The 15,068-nt window shown below is 46.2% G+C and overlaps 1 protein-coding gene across 3 annotated transcripts in view; it reads right to left on the reverse strand.

The window, feature by feature from the left end:
* Positions 1-15,068, reverse strand: part of LOC147624793 (exocyst complex component SEC3A-like) — a 112,393-nt gene that overhangs the window by 66,596 nt on the left and 30,729 nt on the right. For all 3 annotated transcript variants that reach the window (XR_015268850.1, XM_086818018.1, XM_086818017.1), the window contains 3 exons: positions 4,113-4,193; positions 3,952-4,026; positions 3,045-3,224 (listed from right to left, as the gene is read on the reverse strand). Coding sequence is in view for 2 of the 3 variants with exons in the window: in XM_086818018.1 (XP_086674144.1) it covers positions 3,045-3,224; positions 3,952-4,026; positions 4,113-4,193 (336 nt within the window). In the remaining variant the exon portion in view is untranslated. The remainder of the gene's footprint in view (positions 1-3,044; positions 3,225-3,951; positions 4,027-4,112; positions 4,194-15,068) is intronic.

Raw genomic sequence — 15,068 nt, forward strand, 5'->3', positions numbered from 1 at the left:
GCAGACGCTGGAGATCTGGAGTTTTTATTGCAATAGTGTGGTGTGCGGATGGTTGCTAAAAGCAGGGCACCGACTGGGAAATGGTCATGTTTGGTAAGTTGATGCTGATGATTCGAGGCTGTGGGCAGATGTTGCATAATTTTAGAAGGTCGTGCTGCTGCACTTGAACTTGAGAAACAAGGAGATGCAAGGGCATTGGTGGCCATCATTTTGAGGCTTGAGGCTTTCAGAAATAATAAATAATATACACCAACGTGGCCAACAATGAAGTGACCACGTGGAGCCTTATTTTGTTGCCTTTGTGGCTGCCAGCGCAGCATCCAGAAGCTGGCGAAAGTTCGAGGAGGAGCATAGCCGCCTGGTTCAAAAAAGAGAGATAGGCTGGTGATTCGAGGGGGCCGCTGTGGAAAAGAGCCCGGGTCCAGAAAGTGGACGCTCTCCCTCAGGTGCTGCAGACATAAAAAGGAGAGGCCGACTTGTGTGTGGTGAGGCTGGCAAGAGAGAGGCAGAGCCGGCGGTGGCTGGGGGCAAACAGCAGGTCAAGGATTGAAGCTGGTAAGCGTGGGACAGTTGCGTGGAAAGGAGACCGGGTCCAGAGGAGAGGTGTGCGCGCTGGAGTGATCGATGTGGAGCGCAGCTGAGGAGCGCAGGGTGTGACAGCGTGGCTGCAACGAAGAGTATCGACGTGGTGAGTAGCCACCTTGCAGAGGCTCTGCAGGCGTGAAAGAAGGTCTGAAGTAGCCACCTTGTAGTCAATAGAGGAGGCCTGGTGGAGGTGTTGCAGCAGACGGAGCCAGATGTGAAGCTAGCCAAGGGTGCTTGAGGAGGCCTTGCTATGGCGCTGGAGACGGGCTGGTGGGTCTGAAGAGAGAAGGTTGGGTGGTCGCTCGTGAGAGGAGTCACCGGGGAAGAAAGAAACAACGTGATGGTCACTCTTTGAGGATTCGGCAAGGAAAGCGAAGTAGTGGCTGAAGCCGTCTTGGTAAGGCAGAGGCTGGTGGGGCGCTGCCTGTGGGAAGGAGACGGAAGCGGCTGGTGTCAAAAGAAGCCGACGGGAGAGGCTGGGGTGGTGAATCGCTACAAAGGAAAAGCGTAGGGCTGGTGGTCTGCAGGCACAGAGAGCGGGAGATCTGGAATAATCGAGGAGAGCCTTGTGGTAACTGGCGGACAGCACAGCTACAGTGCAGAGAGAAGAAGAGAGCCTTGGGTCGAGCTGCTGGTGTGAGACCAAGAGCAAGCTTTGGGCAGTATGTGTGTGAGTTGTTTGCTGTGAGTGTGTGATATAAAGGAGAGTGCGAGGAAGAGTGGGTTGAAGCTTATAAATTGATAAAATTTATGTAACCCCTTGTAAATGGACAACAGGGTTTGTGTTGATGATATGTGAGTGGCTTAGCCTTGCTGACAGATAAAAGGCTTTTATAATGAGATATGTGAGCTGTTGAAACTGCCTTTCTTTGGATATCTCTGGGTAGTAGAGAAATGAAATGAAATGAAATGTTATATTAACGTCTTCAAAAGGCCATAATGACCTATGAGACCAAAAGTTACATCATGGTGGATCTGATACAATGTCTGGATAAAAAAACCCAGAAAATGAAAAATAAAGATGATACTACTGGCACCTAGAAAATGAAACTGGAACTGGAAGGTACACTATGGAGGTACCTCCATCTCATAATATGTGCCGCATCGGACACTGGCGGATCTCCTCAATATCCTCTGTGGTCAGCACCCTGACTGGGTGTCTCGCATGCCTCGCAAGAATAATCCGAATCTGCCGCTGCAACCTCCGTCTATGCTGGGATGCCCTCCTCCGTGGTCGTGGGCGTCTGGACCACCCAAGCTCAATCGCACGATCAATCAGTGTACCCCTGGTGTGGGCGGTATCCATGTCCTGCTGCTGCTGTGGTCCATCTGGCGCAGTGATGGCTGGACTAAAGAAGTCTGTAATGTGCCTCTGAGTCTGGCTCTCTGTGCGCCTAAGCAGGCTATCTCTATGTCTCCGCAGCTCAAGCAAGAACAATCCCAAACACCTCTGGTCCTGGTACCCCATGACTCTGGAAAGTGGTCCAAAACCCTCTCTGAATAAACAGTGGAAACGACCACGTATCTCATAGTATGCAGTACAATGGCATATATAATGCAGCTCTGTCTCTGGCTCCCCATGGCATACTCGGCATATCCTGGCCTCAGCTGGTATACCTCTATATCGGCCAATCTCAATCTCAAGCTGGTGTGAGGATGTGCGAATCTGACCAATAGCACATCGTACTGCATGAGACAAGTGTACATCCATGTAACTGGGTCTGATCACAAAACCATCTGCTGTGAGTGTTCTCTGTAGAAAGCCATCTTCGTGCCCAGCTCCTCAGTCGGCTGTATCCATGTCCTCCTAATGTCCAGCTGAACTAAATCCTGACGGATGAGTCTGGTAATCTCTGTCCGTGTAAGAGTGAGAGAGGGTGCCTCCAGAGAATACTGGAAGGGAGGCAATCTGTCCATGCTAAAACCATGTGCCTGGAACCAAGATGTCATCTGTCCATACCAACAAGCCGTGTCTCCCTGTAAAGCTAACTGTCGGGAGGACTCCAGGGCGAGGCGTGCATATCTGTCTCGGGGGAGATCCCACAAGCCATGTATGTAGGAGACTGATCTCGTAAGAGAGAGAGAGAGAGAGAGATTTTTCTTTCCAGCTGGAGAACCTGGTGGTGCCCCTTGTGCTTGTGAGTGTTCCGAAGGTGGTGAGTCGGCGAGCTATAGTGGCCTTCTTGTGTTCCTGAGCTGCCTCACACCGGCTCATAACATGAGCTAAATTCCCTAATAATAATTAATGATGCCTGCATCCGAATGGTGATCAGCACCAATGCATGTAAGACATCTCCTAATAATCATCATCATCATCAGCATTATCAATAGATAATCTGGAATTGAGTCACCACAATTTTTATATACAAATCAGGACATATTTTAATTTGTACTAGCACTTTGAAGAATTTCTTTCTACTTGTTTTTTTTCACACACAAGATCCAGCAACATAACTAACCTCGTCAACGAGTAGAGGTATGAATATACGAAGCATTTTGGCATAGGCATCAGAAACCGTAGTAGTATCTGCACCACCGCTTCCTTGACCTCCACTTGAACCTTCCAGCCAAGCCCCACCTGAATTAGAATTCCTTGTGACCTTGGTGCTTGCTCTAAGCTCATTCCCAAATTCTCTAGCCTGAAATAGTAAAAGTCAAAACAAGTGTAAGCATAAGACGTGCCATGAAGAGAATAAAACAATGTACATCATACTACTGTGACTCTACGACGACCACCACCACCACCCTCACCACCACCACTACTACCACCACAACCACAACCACCACTACGATCCCACCACTATCAAGACCCCCTACTACTACCACAACGACCACCACCACCACCACCACCACCACTACCAACACCATCACCACCCCTACTATTACCACTAACCACTACCACTACCATTACCATTGCCACTACCCCTACCCCTGCCACCACCACTACCACTACCACTACCACTACCATTGCCACTACCCCTACCCCTACCCCTGCCACCACCACCGCCACCACCACCACCTCTGCCACCACCACCACCACTACCACCACTACCAACACCACCACCACCCCTACTGTTACCACTACCCCTGCCACCGCTGCCACTGCCGCTGCCACCACCACCACCACTACCACTACCACTACCACTACCACTACCACTACCATTGCCACTACCCCTGTCCCTGCCACCGCCGCCGCCGCCGCCGCCGCCGCCACCACCACCATCACTACCACTACCACTACCACTACCACTACCATCAACACCGACACCGACACCGACACCGCTGCCGCCGCCGCCGCCGCCACCACCACCACCACTACTTGTTGTAATGCAGAAAAATATTTGCAGACTTGGATAGTAAGCATACTTCACGTCGCAGAAGAAAATTCAAAGAGTGGCAATACGCCTTCCGTAAAGGGATCAAGGAGCTCTTGTCAAGGTTCTGCAGAATATATTGAACAATTGTAAGATCGCAGTGGATGCCTTTCATCTATAAAATTACACAAAATAGTCATGCAGCAATCACACCTTTAGGTGCTGTAACATCCGGGCATACGTGCGGCATTTAAATCTTAAGTCTGCATGATCCGGCCTTTTCAGCTGCCCCCTCTGGAACCCAAATTAAGAACATAGTTAAATTTCTAGGATCTAAGGAAGTTCAAAGTACAAAAATAACTCCATGATTAATTAGGATACTAATCAAGCACTAATAACAATTAGATGGACACAATGATAAGAAAAATCTAGAGACTAGATTCCATTAATCAAGCTCTTAAAATGAACCAAGGAGTACATCATTATATGGCTCTCAAGGAGCCCTCATCCACAAGATACGTGCACTCTAGTGCAAGGCATGTGTGCAATAAATGTGCCACCAAGCATAAAGCATGACACTGGAACAAACCTTGGGACTCCCTCCCACACTAGACATGTGTCCCTAGCACTTTCCATGTGGCCATAAATGAGCCCTTTTTACTTTACCATGCACTTTTAAATTGAGCACATAACCTTTGAAGATACAACCATCCAAATGAACCTTCCTAGACAAATACACACACTCTCTAAGGTTTATCCTCAACCCATTAAATAATTATAGGATCCAAGATCGCATAAATTCCAACAGCCTCCCTTGATCTAGTGATCCTAGGGTAGGACACATGATCTCATCCTAATATTTGAGCTACAAGCAATGACCTTACAACTTCTCCACTCTCTCAGGCCATGAGAACTATCAATTTTTCACAAGATGAGCTTCTCATCCTCAAAAGCAACATCGACAATGAAATGAAAATTATAGATTGGGTTTTCGCAGCCCTCTTCAGAACTGGCTATGCACTTTCTTGATGCACGTTTACTTGGACAAGGGTTCTTCCATGTTGTGTTCAACTCCCCAGAAGCCACAGCTCAGGCACTTGCCAGTATCCCTTTTCCCCTTGGCCCGCAGAAATTATTCTTCTTTGAATACCGGCTGAATTTTGATTGTGTGGCACAGGATCAGCACCTTACCCCAATCTCTCTCAGATTTCCTGTTCTTCCACGGTTTTCTTGGAAGCTGTTGGCTTCCATAGGAGCTGCATTTGGTCAGGATTTGGAAGTACCTATCCTTCCAGGGCTACCTTTGTCTGCTTCCGCAGTAGTTACAGCCACCTCTGATGGAGTACCTAGAGTTTTTGTTCTTGTTTTTGACCCTTCCATCACTGATCGTTACATCTTGTTACAGAAATCGGATGGCTCACATTTTCGACAAGAATAGAGATTGCTAGCAGAGCAGATTAGTGTCGTATTTGTTGCCAATAGGGTCATCTTGCTAGAGATTGTCCCAGATCCAGAGGCTGCACTAGGAGCCAACATGGACATGCTCATCAAATTTCTCCTTCTACAGTCGCTCCTGCACCTGAGCACACTACACAGCGATAGGTGATGGTTAGGGATGGTAGGCATCTCCTGCACCAACGCCGATGCCTTCAGTGGAACACCCTGAACCCTTTGCATTCCTAGCTACACGTGATGATGTTTTTGCACAAGACAAGGATCTTTGCAGTTGGATTTGTCATGGTGACAAGGATGTATTGCAGCTGGAATGTGATGATGATACGTCACACTATGCACTGCAGTCAGATTGTAATGATGAGGCTACATTACGCTCCCCTTCTCCCATTCTTGAGAAGGGAAAGGATTTTGCCCTGGAATTGGAAGGAGAGGTGGACCTCTCCTCAGAGAATTTCCCTTCCCTCACTTATGGAAAACGCTTTCCAGCCTCGAAAGGGGGTCCTTAATCGACAACGAGATCTGGTCGCAACTTTCAGTCCTTGTCTTCATGAGGATTGTCTCATGGAACATACACGGGCTTGGTGGTGTCTCTCCGTGCCGTCAAAAACAGCTTATCAAGAACCAGCTTCACTCTGCAGTCACAGAAGGTCCTATGGACATTTTACTCTTGCAAGAGCATAAAATCAATGCAAGCCAATGTGGTAGATCTGGCAAGTCTTTATCTCGTCACACCTTTTGGTCGGAAGCTGCAGGGACCAAAGGTGGTGTATGTATTTTAGTGCCAACCCCTACCTTGCCTTGCATCATTGGTCCTTGTGTCATTCTGCCTGCTAGAGCACAGTGGATCATCATTATGTAGAGGGGAGAATTTTCCTTTTGGAAGGCCCTCACTGATTTGCCTCCTTATGCTGATCATTGAATCATTGGGGGTGACTTTAATATGGTTGAGTGACCTGCAAACAAAAGAGGAGGACAAGTGGGTATGGTGCACCCACTTGAGAGGGCCTCCTCGGAGAGGTTTATTGTTTCTATACATGGTAGAGATTGTTGGCTTGAGGATGATATTCAAAGGAGGTCATCCTCTCTCCTCTTTTCTTGGTGTAATAGGAGGAGGGATGCAGGTTGCATCTATGCACACTCAGATAACTTCTATATTGATGATTAGGTTCTTGATAGGGGAGAACATACACTCATAACATTTGGCACTTCCAAATCTGATCATTGCCTAGTGGTTTTATGTATTAGAGATTCGGGATACCATGGCTCTTCTCCTCATGTGTGTATTCCTGAGCATTTCTATTCAGATGCAAAGCTTTCACGGCAGTAGGTGATAGATGCATGGACGTCTCATGACCTTTTTGATGGCCTAGATGATGTGGCTTCTGAAATGCAGCATGTCAGTGTTTTTTACCACAGGATGGCCTTATGTAGGAGAAAGAAGAACACTGACCATGAGAGGGCTATCAGACGTGGGTTATCACCATTAGAGAGGAAACATGAAAAGCACCCCGATGCCCAATGGATTGCATATACTTTATGTATTGTTAGGACTGAGCTTCAACACTCGTTGGAGCAGAGAGCGGAGTACCGTTACCATGCCCAGGAGTCATTTTGGACTTAGATGGGAGGCAGATGCAATAAACACTTCTTTGCTACTCATGGCCCATCTCATAGCAGAGAAAGAGTCAGATAATTGCACGATACTCAAAGTACTCTTTAGTGAGGTGGATTGCCTCTAACTTTTATTGTCGGCTTCTTACTACTGAGCACCCCCCACCCCACACCCCAAAAAATAAAGTTACCAAGAGTTTCAGAAACACGTGATTTGAAAAGGGTTTCAAAAACGTTTCAGAAGTTTCATATTTTTTTTGAAATAGTTTCACACACACACACACACACACACACACACACACACACACACACACACACACACACACACATACATACATACATATATATATATATATATATATATATATATATATATATATATATATATGTAAGGCTAGAGCAGCCTATATAGTATAGTCTATAGAAACATATGCAAACGTTGGCTTACCCGCTGGCAGCAGTATTCAGCTTGTGAGGGTGGACTGTGGACAACAGTTGTGACTGGTGACTTGTGACCAGTCGGCCAACTTTACACAGGCGACAATAGCAAGTACACAGGCGACAGCAGCTGAACGGGAGTCGAGAGTTGGGACAGGTGCACAAACAGCAGCCACGAAACGTGCACCACAAACGGAAAGTCGACACAAGTTTTTTGTTGGGGAAAACACACGAGATAAAAAACCAGTTTCGTTAAACGAAACTTTTATGAAATGTTTCAGTCCGTTTCATACCAGCTGAAACACGTTTCGTTTGCTACAATATATTCCCCCTCCCAACCCCAGAGGGATAGAGCACGACAGAAGGTTTGGGCTACTTGGCAGCAGATGGTCATGGAGGACATAAGTACTTCACTTGATGCCCCCTTCTCTGCCAAATAATCCAATGCAATGCAAGCATGAAGACAAGTTACCCAAACAAAAGTATGTCGGGGTAGACTGTTGATGCCGAACTCGTCGAATGAGTCAAAGTAGCCTGGACACCACCAATCTCATACACCTGGAGGGGAGTGAACGTGAAAACTGTCGTTCCGAGACCACGCACAAACAGGCGCTCTCATACTAGAGCCTGGCTCACACCCTCGTAGAGGATGTGGCTCAAGCCTCCCTGGTGCAAGTACTCAAACAACTACTTGCCCACGAAGATGTAAAAGTCCACAAGCAGGTACTGGTACACAGTGTCAATAGCAGGCACTCAAAGAGGTACACATGGTGCCGGTTCACACCACGTACATCGGGTTCTATAGTTGTAGGATGATGATATTCAACACATACTTGTAGGTACAGTTAGGGTTTCAGCATGTACTTGCAGGTATATAGTTGGGGTTTCATCTTGTACTTGCAAGTACAGTTAGTGCTTCATCTTGTACTTGCAAGTACAGTTAGGCCTTCAACTTGTACTTGCAAGTATAGTTAGGGTTTCAACATGAACTTACAGATACAATTAGGGGTTCAACATGAACTTACAGGTACAATTAGGGTTCCGGTCTATACTTGCAAGTACAGTTAGGGTTTCATCAAGTGCTTGCAGGTACAAAATCACGTACAACTAGTACAGTAGGCAGCAACAGCAAGTACAGTAGGCAGCTGCAGTAGGTACACGGGTACAACAGGCACACAGCAGATACAATAGGTACAACAGGTATGGTATGCGGCTACAGCAGGTACACAGTCAGGTATAGTAGGCAGCTACAGCAGATACAATAGCTAAGGGAAAATCCTGTGAGAGAGAGAGACGACTTGCAGAAAGATAGCCCAGCAATGATGTGCTTCTTTTCCAATGAGAGAGGGTGAGAATTACCCGTGGAATAGCTTGGTGAAGGGGGATGGAAGGAGTCCAACCCCCCATTTGACATGTGGTAGTGCCCACCTTTAATGAATGTGGGCACCTCCTTTAGTGCCCATTGAATAAAGAGGGTTCACATCAGCAAAAGCGTGTCGAAAGGTTGGGCTGCCAACACTTGGGTCCCATGGGCCCCGGACATTGGCCAATGGCTGGTGCCCAACAACGAAGGTTATAAAACCTTCAGAAAAATAAACAAGGGTTTAAATGAATATTTATCGCCTGTTCACATGTCACAAACCATGTCATAATATAGGACACTCGCAATGTTCATAGGTGGACATCCCTTGCCCATGAACTCGAAATGTCATGGCAGGCAATCACACGAAAACAAGTCACACAAAATCAATTTCAAGCACGCAAAGATACGTGCATGTGCATTATGCTATGGATATATCTCCCATTTCTGGAACCTATAAATAGCAAGTCTTCCCAAGCTCGGAACTGGCTCAATGGGAAGCCTAAACTGGGATCCCTGACAGTGGGTTCCACGTCTTGGCCACACTACGGGTGACATGAGGCTTGGCCTCCCGTAGGTGACGCAAGTCTTGGCCTCGGTACGGGCAACACGAGGCTCCCTGGCCTCCCATACCTTGGCACCAAATAGGGGAAGACCACTTGGGCGGCCAAATGGTGACATCCCCCCTAGCTTCTAAATAATTGACCTCGACTGAAAAGCCTTCAAATACACTTGAAGAAGCTATGGGTAATCTTTGAAGTAGTCTTCATTAAGTAGTCTTCATTAACCCATTTTGTGTCCATAGGAAAATAGTTCCTGAACTTCACAAGGTATCTCTTGGAGAGCTTACCGGTAGGTAGCTTTCTCTCCTTGTGAAACACAATCGTTTCAGGTTGAAGAACTTCTAGTTCATCAACCTCTGGCAGCTCTTCTGTGACAAGCTCTTTTGGCTCTGGCCCCACATACTTCCGCAATAGACTCACATGAAAGGCATTGTGAATCCTCCAATGATCAAGCAATGCAAGCCTGAAAGCAACCTCAGTGATTTGTTCGATCACCTTAAAAGGTCCGTAATACTTGGTAGAGAGCTTAGGGCATGCTCCCTCCTTTCTTGGTCTCTTAAGGAGTCTTGCTTTTTCAAATTTCAGCAATACGCAATAATTATCTTTGATGTCCACCTCTCTTCTATGCTTGTCGGCAGCCCTCTTATGCTTATCCTATAAACAAGCAATGGTTGTCCGCACTTGTGCAAAGGCAACATCAAGATCCCTGACATACTCATCAGCTGCAAAGATCTCATCCTTAGTGCATAGGATGGGTGGCAATATCACTTTGCCATAAACAATCTCAAACGGGGCCTTTCTCGCGGACGCATTCACTGTGTTGTTGTATGCAAACTCTACCAATGGTAGATACTTTTCCCAAGCTGTTTTTTGATCTAGAACATAGCATTTGAGGAGATCCAACACAACTGAATTTGTAGCCTCACTCATTCATTTGGGGATGAAAAGCTGACGAGAAGTTCAGATTAGTACCCATATTGTCAAATAGAGCTCTCCAAAAGAGGCTTGTAGTCGCTATAAATATCTTGACCATATGCTCAGGCTTAATGGTCTTCCTGACCGGCAAGAGGTGTGCTTGCTCGCTAAAGCCATCAACAATGGTCCAAACAGCATCATTGCCTTGCTGAGTACGTTCGTGATAAAATAATAAGGCCAGATTTTTCCACAAGGGAGTGAAAACAACCAAATAAAACTGGTTCAAGTCGATGAAGAGGTGTTGGTTGGAGTAGCCCCAAATCACAGGCTCATTCCCACCTTCACTGGGTGGACACCTGCCTTTCACTGGTCTTCCGGGACCGTGCACCAACAGGCACGCCCGTACTAACGCAGGCCAAGGGTACACCGCGGAAGGAACGTGGCCTGGTTCTCCCCAATGAGCTTTGCTCCCAGATTCCCTGGTGAGTCTAACCTTCACTGGCTCTCAGAAGCTCTAAGAGCGCGGTTAACAACACCACACATGGAAATATACTGACCACACCAAGAAGAACATTCCTGAGCATGGTCAGCATATACATGCTTTGCTCCTGCACTACACAACTTAAAGAATTCTCTGAATTTTAATTAACAAATTTCAGAATTACACAAATGAGAAAACATGACACCTAGTATGGTGAGTACAATCCAAGTACAATAGGTACAATTTGTAGCGGGTACAATCAGGATATCATGTGCTTCACACGTGTGGAGGTACAACCAGCCAAGTACTATGCAGGTATTGTACTTGCAACAGGTACATCAGGTGCTTCACACGGGCAGGTACAGTCAACCGGGTGGTATTCAAGTTCTGTACTTGCATCAGGTACAGCAGGTACACGTGGGCTGTAGGTAGGCGGGTACTGCAGGCGTGGGTAGCCTTGCAAGCAAGTTCAACTACAGGTTCAGGCATGGGCAGCCCTGCAAGCAGGTACAGCAGCAGGTTCAGGCGTGGGCAGCCCTGCAAGCAGGTACAACATGCAAGTACAGGCATGGGCAGCCCTGCAGGCGAGTATAGCAGGCAGGTACAGGCATCGGCAGCAGCAGGCGGGTACCAGGTGATGGAGGAAACAAAGCAGGCGATGGAGAGAAAATCCACCAACCCACCACACATGGGAAATTTCCAATAATGTTCCATGCAAAAGCCTTTATCAAAGATTATAAAACCTTAATACATAATTAACACTTATGGGCACCCACACTAGAAAATGTCCAACCCTTCTTTCATGGTTAGTTAGTACGAAAGGTACGATACGGTACGGTACGATAAAATACGGTACTAATTGGTACCTTAAAATTTTTTGAGGTACGGTACGATATTAGTACGTTTTTTTTTTTAAAATACTTCCTAAACTTAAAAATTGTAGACAAGAAGTTACAAAATAGTGGAACCATGAACATAATGTCATCATGCCATTAGAGTACAAAATTGCTACAAAAGGATAGGCCAAAAACTCATGGCATGGGCGACCGCCAAGTTCCAACATGCGTACATACATGATACTACATACTACAATACATCATCGATGGGCTAGAAGGAGATAGATGCCCAATGCCTAGAGAGCTATAACATATCAAAAGTCTACATCATCACCAACATCTGCATGATCATCAACATGATCACTACTAGAGTGTCCATCAAGAGAGTTCTCTGAAGAGGACTCTTCGAAGGTGGACGAGACACTCTGGGGATCATTCTCGCTAAGTAGGTTGCCATCATCATCAAACAAGGGCTCTCTAGGCAGTGGGGTATCATCATGAGGGGGCAATGGAATATCATCATGAAGGCGGGGATTGGAGCTCGAGGATTCCCGCCTCACATATGTGCGAAGGCCACCCTTTGCCGATGCCGAAGGCGGAGGCCTATGAACTCCAACTGCTCGGGCCCCCGTCCATGCTGACTCCTGGTGCTGCGAGTATCTGCTGCCACAAGCTCACTATAGAGCTCCATGAAGATTGCCTCGTTCTCCTCATCAGGCAATATGATCGCTTGCCTAATATGGCAATGGCAAGTGCACACGCTGACAAACAGCTCCCTATAGGCTGCAAATGGCGATGAATGGCTCTCTAGAAGACTGAAATTGCTCCACGCAACAGCAACAACAACAACAACAACAACAACAACGACGACCCCAAAAAAAAAAAAAAAAAAAATCTCAAAAATCGTACGGTATCGTACGAATCCGTACGGTACCGTACCGTACAACAAGTACGTACGATTTCAGTCGTACGACGTACGGAACTAAGCCTGCCTTCTTTTAAATGTGTGAACACATTGCCTTATAAAAATTAAGGTTTACTCTAGTTTATGGATTTTACCTTTTGAAAAGGGCAAAATGAAAATACTTACCACCTGTTCACACGCCACACCACCAAGTCAGCAAACAGCATTCCACGGTACACTGGGGGCGTCCCCGTCCAGTGTACTGGCACAACATAACAGGCAGACACACGCAAACAAGTCATGCAAAAACAAATTTATGCATGCAAGCATAAATGCATGTGCACAAATAATGGACAAAATCTCCCTTTCATGAAACTTGTACAAGAGGTTCCTGTCGGGCACAAAACTGGCACGACAAATATAAATAAATATGTCTTGGTCTTCCTATGGAGTGACAGTCCCATAGGTAAGACACCATCCTGGCCATACACGGGTGGCACCAACAGGCTCCCATCCACACAGCACGAAGCAAATCACACACGGGTGACACGAAACTAGTTCCCGTCCATGTGACGCAGCACTGGTCGCACACGGGTGACACTGATCTGGCTCCCGTCCATGTGACACCATAAAACTGGCCCTTTCACATGGGACACTGGCCTGGCCCCATGCGAACATGGCACAAATCTGGCCGCTCTATGGAGTGACAGTCTCATAGAAGTGGCTCCAGAAATGGAGATGAACCAAATGGTGACAGATGGAGTCTCCCTCATGGCCAGTATGTATAACATGCATGCAGCCTTTCTACATAAAAGTAATCCTATTTGTTCTATACTCCTTACATGACTCTATGCAATGATGCCATGGTTTCGCAAGCAATAAATCACATCCATTGAGTGGTCAAACCAAAAAGTTCTCATGATCAAGGTAACCCTGGATATGTATGTGCAACTTCCCAATGAGCAGGGTTACCTGCACTTTTTTACCCACAAATGCGGCCCCCGCTTTTGTTTGGGGTCCCATGTCCCCTACTTCAAAACCCAAAGCGGCTCCCCATGCTTTACATACCATCCTCTATTTGTTATCATGCTTTGTATTCCCGTGTACATTAGGAACGACATGCACATTTACCTTTGGTTGCTTCTCATTTTTCTTCTTACATTGCGAACATTCCCTAAACATGTGATCCTGACTACCACAAGAGAAGCATTTACCCTCCTTTGCATATTGCTCTCTTTGCTCCAAGGTTAAACCAAAGTATGGTACAGGATGGAGCTAGCTAGGTTGCATATCATGATTGTATACTCCATGCATATAGCTTTGCATTTCTCCTAGTAGTAGAGCTCCATCCCCCGCACACCCAGATTCAGCTTTTTTTTGTTCAGTACTTTTTCATTTTGTTGGGATGACAGAGGATACCCCATACAGGTACTCCGATTTGTCTCATAGGCCGAGTTCGGTCTTTTGGAAGACGTTAATAAAATCTTTCTTTCTTTCTTTCTTTCTTTGCTCCAAGGTTAAACCAAATTTTGGCTTTTTATGGGGGTTATCCTTTGGCGGTACATTTTCAGCTTTACCCCCACCTTTTGCATCTTTCCCATTGCCTTTAAAGTGCTGTCCACCTTTTTTCAGGTTTGGACCAGCCCTTAATTTTCCGTCAAATGCATAGCCTCCCTTACAGGAACGCTACAACTTATGCTCCAGTTGCTCAGTAGCAAGAGCAGCTGTGTTGTAGTCCTGCAAAGTAACATTATGATATCCAAACCAGATTTGTAGACTGCTTGCAAGCCCGATTTAAACTCTCTTCTTCTCAGCTTCGCCCACGAAAAAGAAAGGTGAAACCACCAAGAAGATCCTCAAAAACTTATTGACATAAGTTGCATAGATTCATTCTCCTTCTGCCCAATTTTATCCCATTTACTCATAATCTTCTCCTCAGCATTGGTAGATAGGAACTGTGCATAAAACCTTTCTTTGAAGTCCTCCCACGAGAGAGTTTCTCTGTGATCCACCAATGGGAAACCGAGCCCTTTAGAAACATGCTAACATGGCGAATCTTTGATTTCTCTGTAAACTCCTCGTAACTGAAAGCAATATCAAATTGGGCAATGAAAGCCATTGATTTGCTTGCATCGTACTCACCATGATTGGCTAAGCCATTGATTTGCTTGCATCGTACTCACCATGATAGGCTTCAAACTTAACAGACTTGTCACCTGCCTTGAATTCCTCCTAAACTGAAAGCAATATCAAATTGGGCAATGAAAGCCATTGATTTGCTTGCATAGTACTCACCATGATAGGTTTCAACCTTAACAGACTTGTCACCTGCCTTGAATTCCTTGAGCCTCTTTTACATGGTGATCCTCCTCATCTAGCTTTCTCTTACCCTTGTCCAACGAATAGCATTGGGTGCATGGCCATAACCATGATGCGAAATATGTGGCATGGAGGCATGTGTCCTATGCAGTAGTGGCCTATACAAGGGTGGCCTTCCTTGATTTGCATTCACAGTTCCATGCCTGCATGATGTTCTTTCACTATGAGCATACTCGGTTGTCTATGGTAGGAGTTTGATCCAAACATAGACCAACAGCCAACTCAAT

Source organism: Cibotium barometz, chromosome 24, assembly GCF_041138505.1.
Source record: "Cibotium barometz isolate CiBa-2024 chromosome 24, ASM4113850v1, whole genome shotgun sequence".
Taxonomy (NCBI): domain Eukaryota; kingdom Viridiplantae; phylum Streptophyta; class Polypodiopsida; order Cyatheales; family Cibotiaceae; genus Cibotium; species Cibotium barometz.